General features: G+C 34.8%; 2 protein-coding genes across 3 annotated transcripts; both read left to right on the top strand.

Moving 5' to 3' along the window:
* Positions 1 to 983: 983 nt before the first annotated feature.
* Positions 984 to 6426, top strand: LOC117124208 (3'-5' exoribonuclease 1-like; the record flags this gene model as incomplete). Its single annotated transcript, XM_033270356.1, is given in 5 exon segments — positions 984 to 1105; positions 1287 to 1494; positions 2854 to 2937; positions 4884 to 4993; positions 5319 to 6426. Coding segments are annotated over 5 exon segments (825 nt in total), but the record flags the coding sequence as incomplete, so codon positions are not given.
* Positions 6427 to 9684: 3258 nt separating this feature from the next.
* Positions 9685 to 15839, top strand: LOC117124209 (TNFAIP3-interacting protein 2-like; the record flags this gene model as incomplete). Of its 2 annotated transcripts, none has more annotated exon segments than XM_033270358.1 (3): positions 9685 to 9827; positions 11739 to 11921; positions 15288 to 15839. In XM_033270358.1, coding segments are annotated over 2 exon segments (672 nt in total), but the record flags the coding sequence as incomplete, so codon positions are not given.
* Positions 15840 to 16320: the final 481 nt, after the last annotated feature.

Below are 16320 nucleotides of genomic sequence, written 5' to 3'. Positions count from 1 at the left end.
CATTGAATTTTGCAATTACATTTTGATTTTAACATGGACTTTTGCTGCGTATGGCACCCCATAGAAATCAGCTTCCAAAACCAAAACATTTTGAATAAAGCAAGAAACAAAGAGTATGCAATGTAACCATCTAATTTATTTTCAAATCCTCATTCTTGAAAGTGAAATTCTATATTTTGGAAATTTTGCACGAAATCTGTCAACCACGCTGTCATGGTCGAGGTTGCTTCACCTATCACGATGTATTCCAACCATCATGAGCCTTTCTAAATGAGCATTTGTCATAACAGAACGCAAATTATTTGTAATTAGTCTCATTGACTTATTATTATTATTATTATTATTATTATTATCATTATTATTATCGTTGTTGTTGTGATGAAAAGTTAACACAAACAATATGGTGGCTAAACAAATATTACATGTAAATATTTTTTTTTGTTTGTTCCCCGACAAAATTGTATCGTCTTCCCCGACCGGGGTGGGGGGGGCCACCACCACTGAATGTAATGTAAGCTGTCGTAAGCCTTATGTTCTCATACTCATAGCCTTCTTCGTCTTACACGCGCCATTCAAATTACTGCGGGTAATAGTATAATTAATACTAGACCAGGGCCTATACAGCTCAGGCTGATTATCTTCTCCAGTATTATTACAGGTGATGTCTGTGTTACGTCTTGGCCTACACTACAGAGATGGTGATTCAGCATAAGCTGCATACCAGTGATTCATGGATCAGGCTTGATCTGCAAACAAATGCGGGTAATCTTTCCTTGCTCGCAAGAGTGCAAAATTGCTGTCCAAATTTCCTGTGACTCTCTGGATAGGCCTACTTGGGACCCCCTGTAACAGGCCTATGTTAGTGCCTAAAGACATTTTCTTTTTGGTTTAGTATAATTCACTTTTATAATACCAACTCCCTGAACAAAGGCCTACAAACCACATCAGCTGGACCATCGATCTGTAATTTTCCTAAATTTCAGTTTTCACAGATAGATAGAAGTCACCCAGTATTCAAACAAATTTCCCTCAAGAACGGTGAAATTAACAAAATGAGTCGAGGCGAAATTGTAGCCCAACTTGAATCGGCCAAGCTGAACACTCGGTGGGTAGGAGATGCATTTGTTATCTCATGTTGATAATTTGTATGCTACTGTATTTCTAAATGAGCAAGTAAATTTTAGATTTGTCTTCAAATATTTCTTTTGCTATTTTTCAGGAGACAATACACCTTTTAATCTATAATAATTATAAAATGGATATTTTTTTCTATTAATGGTACTTAGAGGTACATCAGATATATTAAAATCAAGATTGAAATCTTACTATAAGCGGCAGCACCTTGGTGAGGCTGGCTTCACTTCGATGCAAAAGGTTGACTATCTCCTTGTAATAGACTTTGAAGCAACGTGTGAGGAGCCAACGCCGATAGATTTTATCCCTGAGATAATTGAGTTCCCTATTGTACTGGTAAACACCAGTACTCTTGAAGTTGTAAGTTTTCATCATATTTAAAATTTTTATTTGTTACTTTTCTTGTTTGTTTTAGGCAAAAATTAGTTTATACACTGTTTGACCATGGAGTTATTATTATTATAATAACTATTATAATAATTATATATTATTATTACCCACCGCACGCCAATAGTGATGATTTCGAATAAAATTACAATTTTATTTTTTGCCTATTAGTGCACCTGCCCCACAAAAGATGAAAATTTCAGAAAAAAGTAATAGCCTTTCTTTATTTTTATTGCACCTGCTACCTTGAAATCACCAAAAATTTAAATAAAAATAAATGAGCCATTCTAGTCTGATGTAATAGAATATAAAACTTGAAAAACATTGAGTACTTTAAAGACTAGTTTATTTGACAGTACACTAGCTTTCGTGCACACAGTGCACTTCTTCAGATGAAAATAAGAAAAGATATTTAACCATCGCATTACTACACTGTTTACATCCACCAATATATTTTGGCAAAACTCTTAGCTTTTGATAAGAAAACAAAATTTTATTTAAAGAGATCTCCAAGGTTCAGCGCACACACAGTGGCTACCACCATCTTAGACCACTGAACCCTTTTTACACGGCAGGCGATCACCGTAATTATTGCGTTTATCTGTTGATATACGTGTTAAGTGGGCGTGTAAATGGTGTTAGTAACTCTGCATAACGGATCAGTCACTGCAATGATCCATAGAGTTACCTTTGCATCGCAGCGGTGTCAACAGAGACCACCAGTGTGATCTTTATGCAAATTAGGTGTTGTTTGACCTTTGAGTCATGGATAAACAGTGTGAATACAATTCATCATTTGCAGAATAGTAGTTAAACATCATGTTTTTATCAATTACATACATTTTAAAACTTTTTTGACAAAGTGTTTCAAGACAAGCAGCAATGCGTGCATTTTTTTCAGGTCCGTTCTAATCCTGGTACAACCGATTATTTTTTTATTGTGTAGATTCTCGACTGGAGATCATCAGTGTTACTTATCTGATAGCAAACGGCCATGCAGACATGGCTTGAGCTAGCTGCTTTCTAATATTGATGTTGAAATTTATAATTTTCCATGATGGGTGTGAATTGAGCTGAAATTAAAAAATATAGACTCAGTTGCCCCAGCATCTAACACCTTAATATTTATTTGTTCTTAAATTATTAAATTCTTCACTAGGTGTAATTTCATTTCAACTGTTTCTATTTTAATGACGATTATATTTAACATCATGTATTTTGAAAAAAAGAAATTATTATTTTGTTTGTTGTAACTACTTAGTAAATGTAACAAAGTTTACAATTTTTATTTTTTTATGATTGAAAATTTTGAGTTTTTCTGCATTGTTTCAGGAAGGTGAATTTCAATCGTTTTGCCGACCAATTGTGAATCCCAAATTAAGCAATTTCTGCACGGAACTTACAAGCATAACACAGGTAGAAACGGTTATGATATTTCTCAAGATATAGGACAGTGATTGTCTCCATCTTTTAGCAGAATATTAATTAAATTTTTTGAAGCAACATTATCATTATCATTACAATTATAATCATTAATATCATCATTATTTCATCATCATTATCATAATCATTAACATCGTCCTGTTCACTATCATCATTACAATCATCATCATCTTCATCATCATCATATCATAATCATCATCATAATCATCATGTTCATGTTCACTATCATCATTACCATCATCATCATATAAATCATCATCATTATATCATCCTTATAAATCATCTTCATCAACATATCATGGTCATCATAAATCATCATCATATTATCATCATAAATCATCATCATATTATCATCATAAATCATCATCATCATCATCTTCATTTTCATCATCACCATCATTATATCAACATTATCATAGTCATTAACATCAAGTTTATGTTCACTATTGTCATTATCATCCTCATGTCCTTGTCGTATTATCATCATAATGAAATTCGGCTTTGTGCTGCTGCTAGTAATTTTATGTAAACTTGAGAGAGGCTGTGAGGTACTGGGGCGGGTCCAGATATTTTCAGGAGGGGGTGCAGAAAGAAGGGAACTCCAGTGTAAATAGCATAAGTTTAAATTGCTTGGAGAACTGTCTGTAACACTCCCATCTTTTGAGAAACTTAAAATCCAACAATAATGTTGAAAATTATTCTCATAAATGACCTCAACCCCTAAAGAAGAATAAAAGCTTCCAACTATTTACCCAACATCTGTACACATTTTTGCCAGCTAAAAGCACTATAACATGTTAAGGGTGAAGGAGGGGGTCCCGGACATAGACAACTATCACCCCCTATGGATCTGCCTAAGAGTATCATTTAAATAATCATTCTGTGAAGCCCAGTCAGCCAAATGCTGGAAGTATTGCCATGTACTGTATAACAAAATATAAAGCATACTGTTGAATACTGCTACATGTTAACTATAATTTTAGAAAGATCTTTGCAAGTTAATGTCAAATTACCTTTTAAATAAAGAAGAACATGAGCCAATAATAATTTTGCTTATAATGTTAAAGCAGGTAAGATAGGCCTACTGGTAAAGAATATGGCAAAAATGAATTATACAATACATGCTAAAATGTTATGATGGATGTAGACTCTCCTATTCATCACATACAGTAATGATTTCTTTTAGTGATTAACATGCCCGTTAACATGGTCACTTTTATAATATATTTTATTCCATTATATTTAGTGAACATATGTACGTTTGTATCAGCCGCACTCACTGAAGTGGTATGTTCCACTTATCTACTACTGTACAGTACATACTGAATACACTGTTGCTGCTTTCTCTGTGCTGTACTAACGTAATTTGAATAATGAATGTGTGGCTTTTGTAGTGTGACAAGCCCTCATCAATATTTTGTAGATTTGTGTTATTGTAAAATTATTTATTTACGATATTTTAATGGACGTAATAGGAAATCAAAATATGTCAATAATGGTAAGACATTTAAAAGAATGGTGCTACGATATATATATATATCCCAGAGCTGTGCAATTGTCTGGATGGTAAATCATCACAATCATTTTGTCCTTACTCAAATTAGTATATGATACAGTATTGATTTTTCTTTATCATATCAACATTGTTGCTCCTGTACAGTAGATCAATACATGTTTGTTGTTGCAGGCAGTCAGGATTTAATGTACACTCAGTGACAATAGTTTAGTCTACTTCCACTTACCTGGATAAGCTGACTAATTGCCTATTCTCTCCCAAAAAAAAAAAAAAAGGAAAAACAAATGGAATACTCGGCCCCTGGAACCAAGTGCAAGCGGTCACGCAACCATGCGTCATCCTTTTTCTTTTAATGTACGCTCAGTGAAGATGGTTATGGTTATCTTTTATTAATGTTCCCTAGAGTATGGTTGATCAAGCAGATGAGTTCCCTGAAGTCTGGAAGAGAGCTTGTCACTGGATGGAGTCAAAGGGCTTAGGAACTTACCATACATTTGCTGTAGCTTGTGATGGGTAAGACATTGAGAGTTTTTTTTTTTTTTTTTTTAACATTTGAAATCATTTTTTAAGTTTACTTCATGTAAAGATTAAATTTACTTGAACATAAAAGAAAAAAGCAAAAAAATGACAGAAATACTTAATTGAAGTGTTATTATTATTATCATTAGCCAGTATAGTTTGTGTGCTTAAATTAATTTGTTACTGCAAAATTAACTTCAAAATTATTTTTTTAAATTCAATTTTTTTTTTATACAATTATATAAATAAAATAATTCAATTTTTATGATTTACAGTATTATATGAATTGATATGTAATTGATTCTTTTGTTATTTTCAGTCCATGGGATATGAATCTGTTCCTGAATGTGCAATGTCATCTCAGTCAAATTCCATTTCCAAAATATTGCCGACGCTGGGTGAACGTTTGTAAAGCTATGAGTAACTTTTATCGCTTACCTCGCATGAACCTTAAAAAGATGTTAAATGCACATCAACTGATGTTTGAAGGTCGCCCTCATAGGGGAATCTCCGATGCAAAGAATATTGCCCGGATTGCCATTATACTCATGGAAGATGGATGCATTTTAGATAGTAATGATACATTTGATCCCAAGTTTTCAACCAATATGCGCTACTAGAATTTTTTTTTTGTTTACTATGAATTTTAAATTATATACACAAATACAACATGGTTTGAGGTATTGCACTCTACTTCCTGAGGTGTTTGATAATTGGGAATACCTCCTGACGTGAAGTAGAGAGAAATAGTACCAGTCATCCAACACCTAAGAGAAGTAGAACTTACAACACTAAAGGCCAACTCAGAGAGCCTCGGCCGACGCAGCCCGACCCGATTTATCGTCGGGGACAGTCAAGCCGTCGTGAGAAATATTAAACATGTTTAATATTCTAGGACGCGACTGCCCCCGACGCACACCATCGCGTCTGCGTTTAACTCACACAGACCCGACGCGACAACAAATCGCGTCGGGTTGCGTCGTACGATGCTGTCTGAGTTGGCCTTAAAAGAAAACCATATTGTATTTGTTTCACTATACCTCATAAAAATTATTACCATCAACGAATGTAGATAGGTCTTGGTCTTATATTTTAACATCTTGATTTTTCATACCAGATGGTCATATATATCGCTTCAAAATATCGAGGTCAAGAATTACAATATTTGCATACAGTTCTTGTTGTCAGGCAGGCAATACAGTAGTCTATTTTAGGTACTTTTTCCCTGTGTGTACATAAATATGCAAGCAAGGGGAAGTAAACAACATACTGTATCGGGTACTAAGTGAAAATGACCAATGAAATGCATTTATTTCCAGATTAATATTTATGAGGTATAGTAATACTGTAATTGATATTTAGATTTATTTAATTGCTTATGTTCATATTGATGTTGAATTAAAGATATTTCAAGTTACTGTTTTAAATTTTGTTGATACTTTTCTGTGTGGATAGTGACAGTTGAGTTGAGAATCATCTTGTAATTCACTTAGTGTATTATTGTGACTATCAATTGGACTCTCAAAGTAAAAGTGCTTTTCCATTAAAAAGAACCTTGTTTGTGATGATGATAATACTGTGTCACAAGATGCTGTTATGAATATTAATCCAGTATGAAAATAGAAAGGGTGTGGTGATTTTACAGTTTAAATTACAATTAAATCGTAGGACAAACTGCATAATGCATTGCTAATTTAATGAAATACTGTAATTTCAAAGAGTAACAAATGTAAAATGCTTAAAGAATTTAGTAAGATAAAAATTTGAAATTAACTATGCAAGATGAAGTCAAGGCACATGTCGTAAAAATGGAAAATAGCGTGTTAAAGCATCAAAAATTTCATTTGATAGTCATCTTGTCTATAGTTTTGATGACTCCTCATGGTATATTAGAGTACTGTATTGTTATTATAGATTAACTTCTAGGGTGGGTTACTGTTAGAGGGAGTTACTAATAGAGTAAAACCAGGGCACTCACTTAACCCTGCGGTCATCAGCCGATGCAATTCTATAAAGAAGTGCAACGTGACGATGCCAAGAAACGCATCGTATTTAAAACCTTTTAACCCCTAGGCCCGCATTAATGCGGGCCGAGCTATCTGTTCAGATTTTAATTTCTTTACTCCATGTTCCAACAAGTCGTGTGGCTGAAGAGTTAAGAGGGTGGTGCTTTTGACAGTCGTGAATAGCTCTGACACCCCCCCCCCCTTTCCACTTGTGCCACCTCCTGGCTACAACTACAGGAGAGAATGATGCTTAAGGTCTGATTTACAAATAATTGGCAAATTAAATGAATCATCATTGCTTGTCTGCATGCCAATCAAATTATAGCTACGGTGGGGTATCTAGAAGTCTTGAAATGGGGGTGCTGAGGAGAGGGGTGGGGTGCGAAGGTGAAGTAAGGGGCTCGATGATCAGTTGAGGGGCGCTAGTTCGCAAATTAAGGTAATTTTAATTATTTGACAGATTTTTTTTTGTGGGGGGACCCCGAGTAATTTTTAGGGGGTGGAAAATACAATTTCTTTAAAAAAAACCAATAAAATTAAACCAGTTTTTATACAATATGATTTACAATATTCTTGTCAAAATAAAAACAGTACCTCCCTCATCAATCAAATAAAGCAATATTCTATTGTTCTGATTAAAAAAAAAAAAAGAAAAAACGCCTGCCCTCAACACTTTCATCACAGAGTGATTAGCTAATAATTTTTTTCTATGTGCCCTAAATCCTCGAACTGAAGCCCTGGCTAGGCTTCTTTTTTTTGCGAACTTTCGATGGGCTTCTTTTCGAGACTACAGTACGTCCTACTTTTGCAAAATATAGAGGGGGCTTCTTTTCAAAATAAATGCTGTAAATTTTGTGAATCTGATACTGTAAAACAATAAATAAGGCCACTGTAACATCAATCTGTATGTAAGGAATGTATTTAACTGGCATTATTCACTTAAACTACTGTATACCAAGCTTGTACTTAATTTATTTTGTTTTCTGAAATTCATGTATGTGTGTATGTACGTACTGTACTATCTCGAAAAGAAGCCTATACTCTTGAAAACAAGACCATGGGCTTCTTTTTGAGGCTAATTTTGCAAGTGGGGGGGGGGTGGGGCTTCAATTTGAGATGGGCTTCATCTCGAGATTAAGCCCGCTGGACTTCAATTTGAGGTTTTACGGTAGACCACTGGCTGCTAGTTAAGCCGATTGTATTGTGAAACCACATTCTTTTGAATAAATTTTTATTTAAAATTTTGGAAAAATGGTAATAGACCTAGGCTATGTGCCCCTGCAACTATGACATTTTATATTAGAAATTTCAATATATTATTTGTGTGACATAATCAAGGGCGTCGATCCGTGGCTGAAAGGGGTGGGGGGGGGTTGACGAGATGAAAAACAAAGGCTTCGGGCCGTGGGTCCAAGCAATGTTTGGGGACCAGTGGCGAAGCCCCGGAAGCTTTGGCGCATATAGCATTTTAATTGATTTTAAGCAATGTAATTAACATTTATTTCCATACAAAATTTTCAAAATATCCAGTGGCGAATCCAGTAATTTGAAATAGAGCTGGGCCCAGAGAGGGACTTTTACAGATGGAGAGTGTAGCTGGACTACCACCTCAGCCCCAACATGGTTGGGGGTGAGGTAAGAAAATTTATGATTATGGCACCTCCAGTTGGTCAGAAATGGCACTCTCAGACTGAATTTGAATATAATTTTAATTTTTCTCCACTTTTAAATTTCGAAAAAAAAGAAAAATAGTGATGGTGGGCCGGCTGGGCCCCTTGAATCTGCCACTGAAATATTCATCATAAAAAGTTTTAAAAATTATCCTTTTTAGTCATAATTATACCCGCTTAAAATATATTTCGTGCAAACTAACATTCATAAAAATAATGATTTATTATTTATTAGGTTGCAACGTATTCAAAATTCGACCTATGAAAAACAAATAAGATAAACTTAAAACAGTCATTAATTTAGTCTTTTTTGCATGTACAGTACTTTTAAAATCAATCAAGAGGTTTTTGCTTTTCTCCTCTTTTTGAATTTCACTTTTGTAATACTGCGCTAAATTTTGTGAGTGGAAATAATACCGTCTAATTTACGATCAAACAGGACTAGGGAGATAGGGAGCACACAAAACATTAGTTAGCATTTTGACTTCACAAACATAAAGGTGATTTACTTAATTTATCATTATCAGTGGTGGCTCCAGGAAAGCAAATTAGAGGGGGGACAGGGAGGGACTTGCACATTGGGAAAGTAGATCACCTCAGCCCCACCATGCATGTTTGGGGCTGAGGAAAGAGAACTTATTATGACACCTCTAGATTGCCGGAAATGGCACTCTCAGACCTAAATTCTTATTATAATTTTCCTTTGTTTTTTTTCCATTTTTTAAAAATAATTTTGAAAAATTTAGGGTCGGCTCGGCCCACTTGAATCCGCCACTGATTACTATGACGTCATTGCGAGATTGCGTCAACGTAACACTGGAGTTGTAAACTTTTGGTTAGCCTGGGTTCCAGGCCCTAATTTTAGGGTACTCACTCTTTATTGCACGATTGATACTCTCCTCCTGATAAGAGCTGCATGACCCAACAAAAGTTGGAATTTGGAAAGTTTGAGGCATCATCTTCTAAAAATATGAATGAGTGAACTTTGAACCGAAATTACCAGTGGAAAAATCCAAAACGGTGTTACGGATGGTTGAGCAACCGTATCTATCTTTGAAAGGCGTCTGTTTTTGATTGGCGATACACAAATGCATCCGGATCGGAGGTAGGAAACCACAAAACCATGCAACGTTTCATATTTAAATTGAAGTGGTAAGCCATTTTAAAATACTTTACCACTAGGCCTTGCTGTTTGCTGCAGCTACGGATTAGTAATAAGAGTCAGCTGATTGCTCTACATGAGTCTGACTCTTATTATTCTTAAATTGTGCCCATTTTTGTGTTGTTGTAGATTTACCCATAATTCCATAGGTTAGTAGTAGTAGAATATTGTACTTTTTTTTTGTTAATGAATGTATCTATGGCTAAGTCTAGGCTAGCCTAGTAGTAGGCCTATATAGATAGGCCTAGCCCTAGTTGTAGTAGGGCTATTTTAGTGCGCCTAGCCTACTAGAGGGCTGTCTCAGCTCCCAGTCCGGGGTACGGGATTGACTGATCAGCAGCTGACCAGAGGCGGCAGTGGTGGTCACTTACTGGTGGTGTCTGGTATGCATCATTAGACACATTCCATCGAGTTTTCCCAGTGTGTGGCCTGCCCTATGTGTAGGCGGTGCGTTGTGTAGGCTAGTTGTAGTAGTAGCTAGTAGGCAAGGCTCAATGCATTGTTGTGCGAGTGCATGGCTTTTGACACGCCTACTGTATATGAATGACTCCATTTATAATAAGAAATTATGCATTTATTTGTTTTCGTCTTGGTAGGTTTGATTGGGAGGGGGCCCTGCCAAACCTGAGTTCCAGTGTGAAATATCCATTCTTGTTAGTTTTCTCAGGCCTTTCTAGCAGTAACAAAATATATTCAAAATACGGACAATAAAATACTGATTAAAATAAGACATTTTATACCATAAATTGATGATTGATACATTTTTTGCCATTTTTTTTTTTTAGTAATTTAATATATTAGTTATTTAGTGGTTCTTTCAAGGCCAGTGGCGATGCTAGGTCCAGGGGCTTGAGCACTCAGCAGGCCGCCACAACTTGGACTGAAATGGGAAAATTTTTTTTCCTAAAATTTGTTTCAATGGGGCATAGTGTATGTACAAATTGTCTCGAGAACAAGCTTATTAAAATCACCCAGTTGTTCTGGCTTATCCACCAGAGCCCCTCAAATAAGCATTTGAAATCCGTAAATTGTCTGTTCCTAGGTGGGCTTTATCCGCTTTCAACATTTCAACAGGAGATTTTAGGCAACACCCTTACCATACTGTACATGTTGCTGTCTCTTATACACATCTAGATGTGTATAAGACCTTGCACCAGGCCTATGCTAATCAACCCCATTGGTCTATGTTGCATATTGTCAGGTCCCCCTTTTGGAGAGCTTGTCCCCATGTTGAGCAAATCATGGTGCTGCCTGAGACTTAAGGCCAACTCAGACAGCGTTGTACGACGCAGCCCGACGCGATTTGTTGTCGCGTCGGGCCTGTGTGAGATAAACGCAGACGCGATGGTGTGCATCGGGGGCAGTCGCGTCGTAGAATATTAAACATGTTTAACATTTCTCAAGAAGGCTTAAGACTGTCCCCGACGATAAATTGGGTCAGGCTGCGTCAGCCTACGCTTTCTGAGTTGGCCTTTAAAATTGGGAGTGATCCTCTATCATAGTTTATAATCTAATTGACCTAAAAAAAGTGTTTCTTACCCGATGACATTGTGATATTGTGGTCGGTTGGTAGGAATTTTTGTTTTTGTTTTTAAAGTATATTTTTTAGGTTCATTGGCCAACCATTACTCACCTATTGTTTTGTTGGTAACCACAGGGCTACAATCAAATGTAATGGTAATTTATTTTGGCCTCGCATGGTAAAAACATACTGTACTTGCTGAACCTAAAATTTCATGTTTGGAATATTCAGGCTTGTGCACATGAAAACCTTTCATGTTTTTTGTATAAATGATTATTTGTTAGTATTGCCCTTTCTGATATCATGTGTTTGTGTTTGATAAAAGAACTGGTTCTCCAAATGTTATAATGCATTTAATTTATATTAATATATATTTCAGGTAATTGACGCAGCATTCTTATGTGTACTAAGCCATTACAAATTACCATAAAAGGCAGTTGTCATGGAGGACCTTTACACCGCAAACGCAGAGGAAATCCGAAAAGACCTAATATCACGTGGCACACGTACATACAACACACCAGATAAGACTTTGCCAGTTATTATGGGGCGTATGCAAAAGGTAATTGACTAAAATATGTTATGGTACTTTAGGAACGTTTTTAAGTAGTGTAGTTCTCTCTTGACAAAATTCCTAATCCATTTTGTAGCTACAGTACACTACTTTTTTGTTCCTAATGAACAATTTGAAAACTTGATTAATTTTGTATACTGTAATTATTAACTTTTAAAATTAAGCAAAGAAATGCTTTTAATATATAATAATGCTTTGCATTATTATTTATTTGTTAAATCATATATTTGTTAAATCTTTGACATATGGGAAGTTGATTTTAATCCCTGTAAAAATTCGAGAGTTAACTAACTATCATTATGCATTTTAAATTTGTACATTTTTAGAAGTTAATAATATTCATTTTGGAACTTTTTCATTCTAAACTTAGATTGGTGACTTTACCATTCAGATATTTAGTAGGACCACCTCAACGGTACAGTAGGACAAAGGTTTCCCTAAGTAATGGTACAAACAAACAAGAAAACAAGAGCATAATAAAATATCCTACTTAAACAATAATACAAACATCTTAGGGAAAATTAAAATTACTACAAACATTCATATTTAGTATAATAGAGGAAGATCAACACCATCCCCATTGACAATTGACATCCCCAATTTTCACAATGGAACATTCCATGGTGTATTGTGTTCAAATTCCCTATTTCTCTGATTACTGTTTACATCACCATTTCTAAGCTAAATATACAGGTATGATTATTACAGTATTATGAAATGTTACTTGTGGAAAAAAACATACAGGATATGAAATATTTTTTTCAGAGAATTTGTTTAGCTTCCTTAATCTAGCTTGCACCACAATGGATACTAGCTGCTGTACTTAACCCAAGGCAACGCAAATATTTATTGTGATTTTTTTATGTATCTATGATACTATAAATTACTGCTGTTTGAGTGATTTCAAACAAAAATTCACCAATCCGCATTCAGTAATATTTTGTCATGTATTTTTAGCGGATTTTCCCCTTTTCTAGTGTTTAGTCTCACTTCCTTGTTTGTATTTAACTATGTACACTTGGTCTGCTTGATCCAATATATTTCAATGCCCAAGTTCAAAGAGATAGCACCTATGAAAATAACACTAAAGCCAGATTAGATTAATTGCATCCAAATAAACATTAAAACAGGATACTTTATAATCAATACACACTACAACAGCCACATAAGTGAGACTAAAAAGAGTTTATATTACTGTAATAGTCAAAGGAAAAATGTGACAAGATTGAACCTAGAATATGAGATTTGAAAGCTGGGCACCTTAGTTAGGCATGAGCGAACCCACTTGCCCGACACCCGGGAAAAGTGTTTTTTACGGTCGGACAACAAGATTTTAGGGACCACTTGTCCGTGGACAAACACTTTTAGAATAGGCTACTTAACCAAGTAATGCGTGATGATTTCACAGTATTTATAAAAAGTCGGACTCTTTACAATACGCAGCATATTTTATTAACAAATTGTCGGCGCACAAAGAGAGATCAAACATAAAAAACTGACTAGGCCATGGTTACACACTGCACTGCATGAATCAACTTATATAGCTATAGCAAAAATACTTACTTTTGTGTTATTATTTTTTATGATTATTGCGCAATAATATTGGGACAAGTACAATTGTCTTCAGGATAAGTGCATTTTTGAAAGGTACTTGTCTGGAGACAAGTGAAAAATTATGAAATTCCCTCATGCCTGTTTGTCATTACCCACATTTCACATCACCTTTCTGCCTTGAGTGTCGTTTTATTATGCGATTGTATCATTTCACGCAAATTGATTCTATTTTGTTTTCCACAGGTCATGATTGTGCAATGTGTACAATTGTTTATTGTTTAAATGTTGGCAAATGTTAATGAGATTAAAGTGCATCTCAACTTTGACACAACTTACTTGAACCAGTTAATTCCATTGTATAGATTATAATATGGTAAAATATTTATTAAAAAATCAAATGTTACGACCTTTAGATATATTATTTCCAGAATGAAATTTTAGCTTATTGGATTATTTTCTTTATTAAGGTCATGTTTGAACAATACTTTATATAGCAAGTATTGCAAGATGGTTCCTTCCAAGTTATGGCAAAATTGATGTACACTATTACAATTGTTCCCAAAACTAGTGTGATACTCAATACTCAGACGTTAGTCATTCTTTCAGTATCGGTATTAAACAGTAACTTTCGGTTGAAACTGTTTACAATTCAGGAAAAGTCAAAGAAGAGGCGGAGACATAAATGGTTGAATACAATAGGATAGGTTATGATACTAAAATAATTTCAAATTTCAAGAATTAATTTTATTTTGGCCTTATGTTGTATTTCATACAATCACAGTGGTCTAAGAGTATTATGTATATTATTAGCAATTCTTTTGTTGTCATCCCGGGAATTCCAGCTGTAGTTTTATATTACCATACTGTACATGTTGTGTACATAAGGAACAATGTAATATTGTATTTATCACAATGTCCAATGGTTTATATGATTATAAGGAAGTAATATAAACTGTATACCATTGTTGATTGTAACTTTTATTCTTGAGGGTTATGCTCATATGACTGACTGTTTAAAAAATTGCAGTTTAAATTAGCCAATCTTGAGTTAACTAGAGTAAAACTAATAAGGATTAGCCAATAGGAATGAAGCTATATGTTGTTTAGCCAACCGTTCAGTGTTCAAGGGAATTACCACATTCGTTTTGAATTACCCGGAAATTCCACTGAGCTGTTATTTTTAGACTGTAGAGCTGTTATATACAGTAGTGGTGGGTGAGTAAATTGAATTCAATGTCGATAATAAGTAACTTCACCGACATTGCAAACAGCGAAAGATAAGATGTGTACAAATTGTTTGTACAATGTTGGAGTACAGAAATATTCATGTTTGGATGTTTGTTTCTCTTTTTTCATTTCTTCCCTTCATTGTATTTTAATGCTATTATCATTGTTGTATGCTTCAAATGCTTTACGAAAATGATTCCAATGAATTTTTTGTATTGTGATTTTGTTTTTATTTGATTCTAATCAAACTGCTAGTAACTAATGACTTGATTATGAAGATTTGTGTCTGATGTTAAGCCAGTAGAATTGTGTTAAACCATTAATGTTGATTTATATAGCGCTGTTTACCAAAGTCTGAAAGTGCTCAAGGCATAGACTAACTTGTATAGTAACTTCCTAAGCCAGTGCCAGCTACTCTACTCTGTCCACTTCAGCAGCTGTTAGTACAAATGTTGGTGTTGGCATGAGTTGAACCCAAGACCTTGTGATTGCAAGGTGAGCACCTTGACAATCAACCTATGTCTTAACAGACTGATACATTTTTAACATAAATTTATGTCCATATTTTTGTAGATGAAGTTTGATAGTGGTGTGGAATTAGATGTTAATAAAGAGCTTGAAGCTAAAGACCAAGAGATTGAGAAACTGAAGTTAGATGTGGAACGCTGCTCGGAGCAAGTATACCAAGTCATGCGAATGAACACCAATTGGCAGCGTTACAACGACCAACGTGAGGTGAAAGATCAAGAAAGAGAGAGAGAGCGCGCTGTTATGATCCAACAAATTAAATTTCTGAAGGAACATGTGGCAATGTCAGAGCAAAAGATAATGGACATGAAATCAGTTTACAAATCCATGAGTGAGGACAGTGTGTTGCGAGCCGAGAATAATGAATTAAGAAAACAGTTAGAAATAAAAGAAGCAGAAAATCGAAGATTGAAGGGCGACTTGCAGCGTAACCAATCTGAAGAAGACAAGACAAAGATTGAGTTCCTTCAGCAGCAAGTGAATGTCTATGTGGAGGATTTCAGAAAGGAACGAGAAGATCGGGAAGCAATACAGGCAAAATATGATTCAACAAGATCAGAGTTATTGGAAGCACAACGAACAATTGACACGCTTACAGTAAGCTAATATTTTCATTTATCCTTCTTTGTACAAGACTCCTTTATTATAACTTTTTTCGCGAAACCGTCTCCTGCTACTTATGATATCATTGTCATGCAACTTCCTGAAAAAATAAAATTACATAAATGCATATAATTAAAGCATTATCAGTCCAATTACAGAATTGTATCACTGCATTATTTACAATTAAGTGTACTATTTCAGCCATGCAGCTGAAACAGAAAAAGATCCAAACATCCAACATGCTTTTAAAAGGGTCACCAAGAGAATTATGGGATAGGGGATAACATCAGAATATCAGCAATCAGAAATAAAATGCGGAACATAAGATTTATATATACATCAGATTTAGATATATACAGTAGATTATAAGATGGTAAATATAAGTTTAATTGTATACAAATAAGTACTGTATATTCATATATTTATTTATGTATGTCTGCATGTACAATATATAGATCATCAAAGAAGGTATATA

Source organism: Anneissia japonica, unplaced genomic scaffold, assembly GCF_011630105.1.
Source record: "Anneissia japonica isolate Jap-2015-1 unplaced genomic scaffold, ASM1163010v1 scaffold1559_len16330_cov200, whole genome shotgun sequence".
NCBI classification, from domain to species: Eukaryota; Metazoa; Echinodermata; class Crinoidea; order Comatulida; family Comatulidae; genus Anneissia; species Anneissia japonica.
Note: the sequence above shows the minus strand (reverse complement) of the source record. Positions and strands in the feature narration are given on the sequence as shown.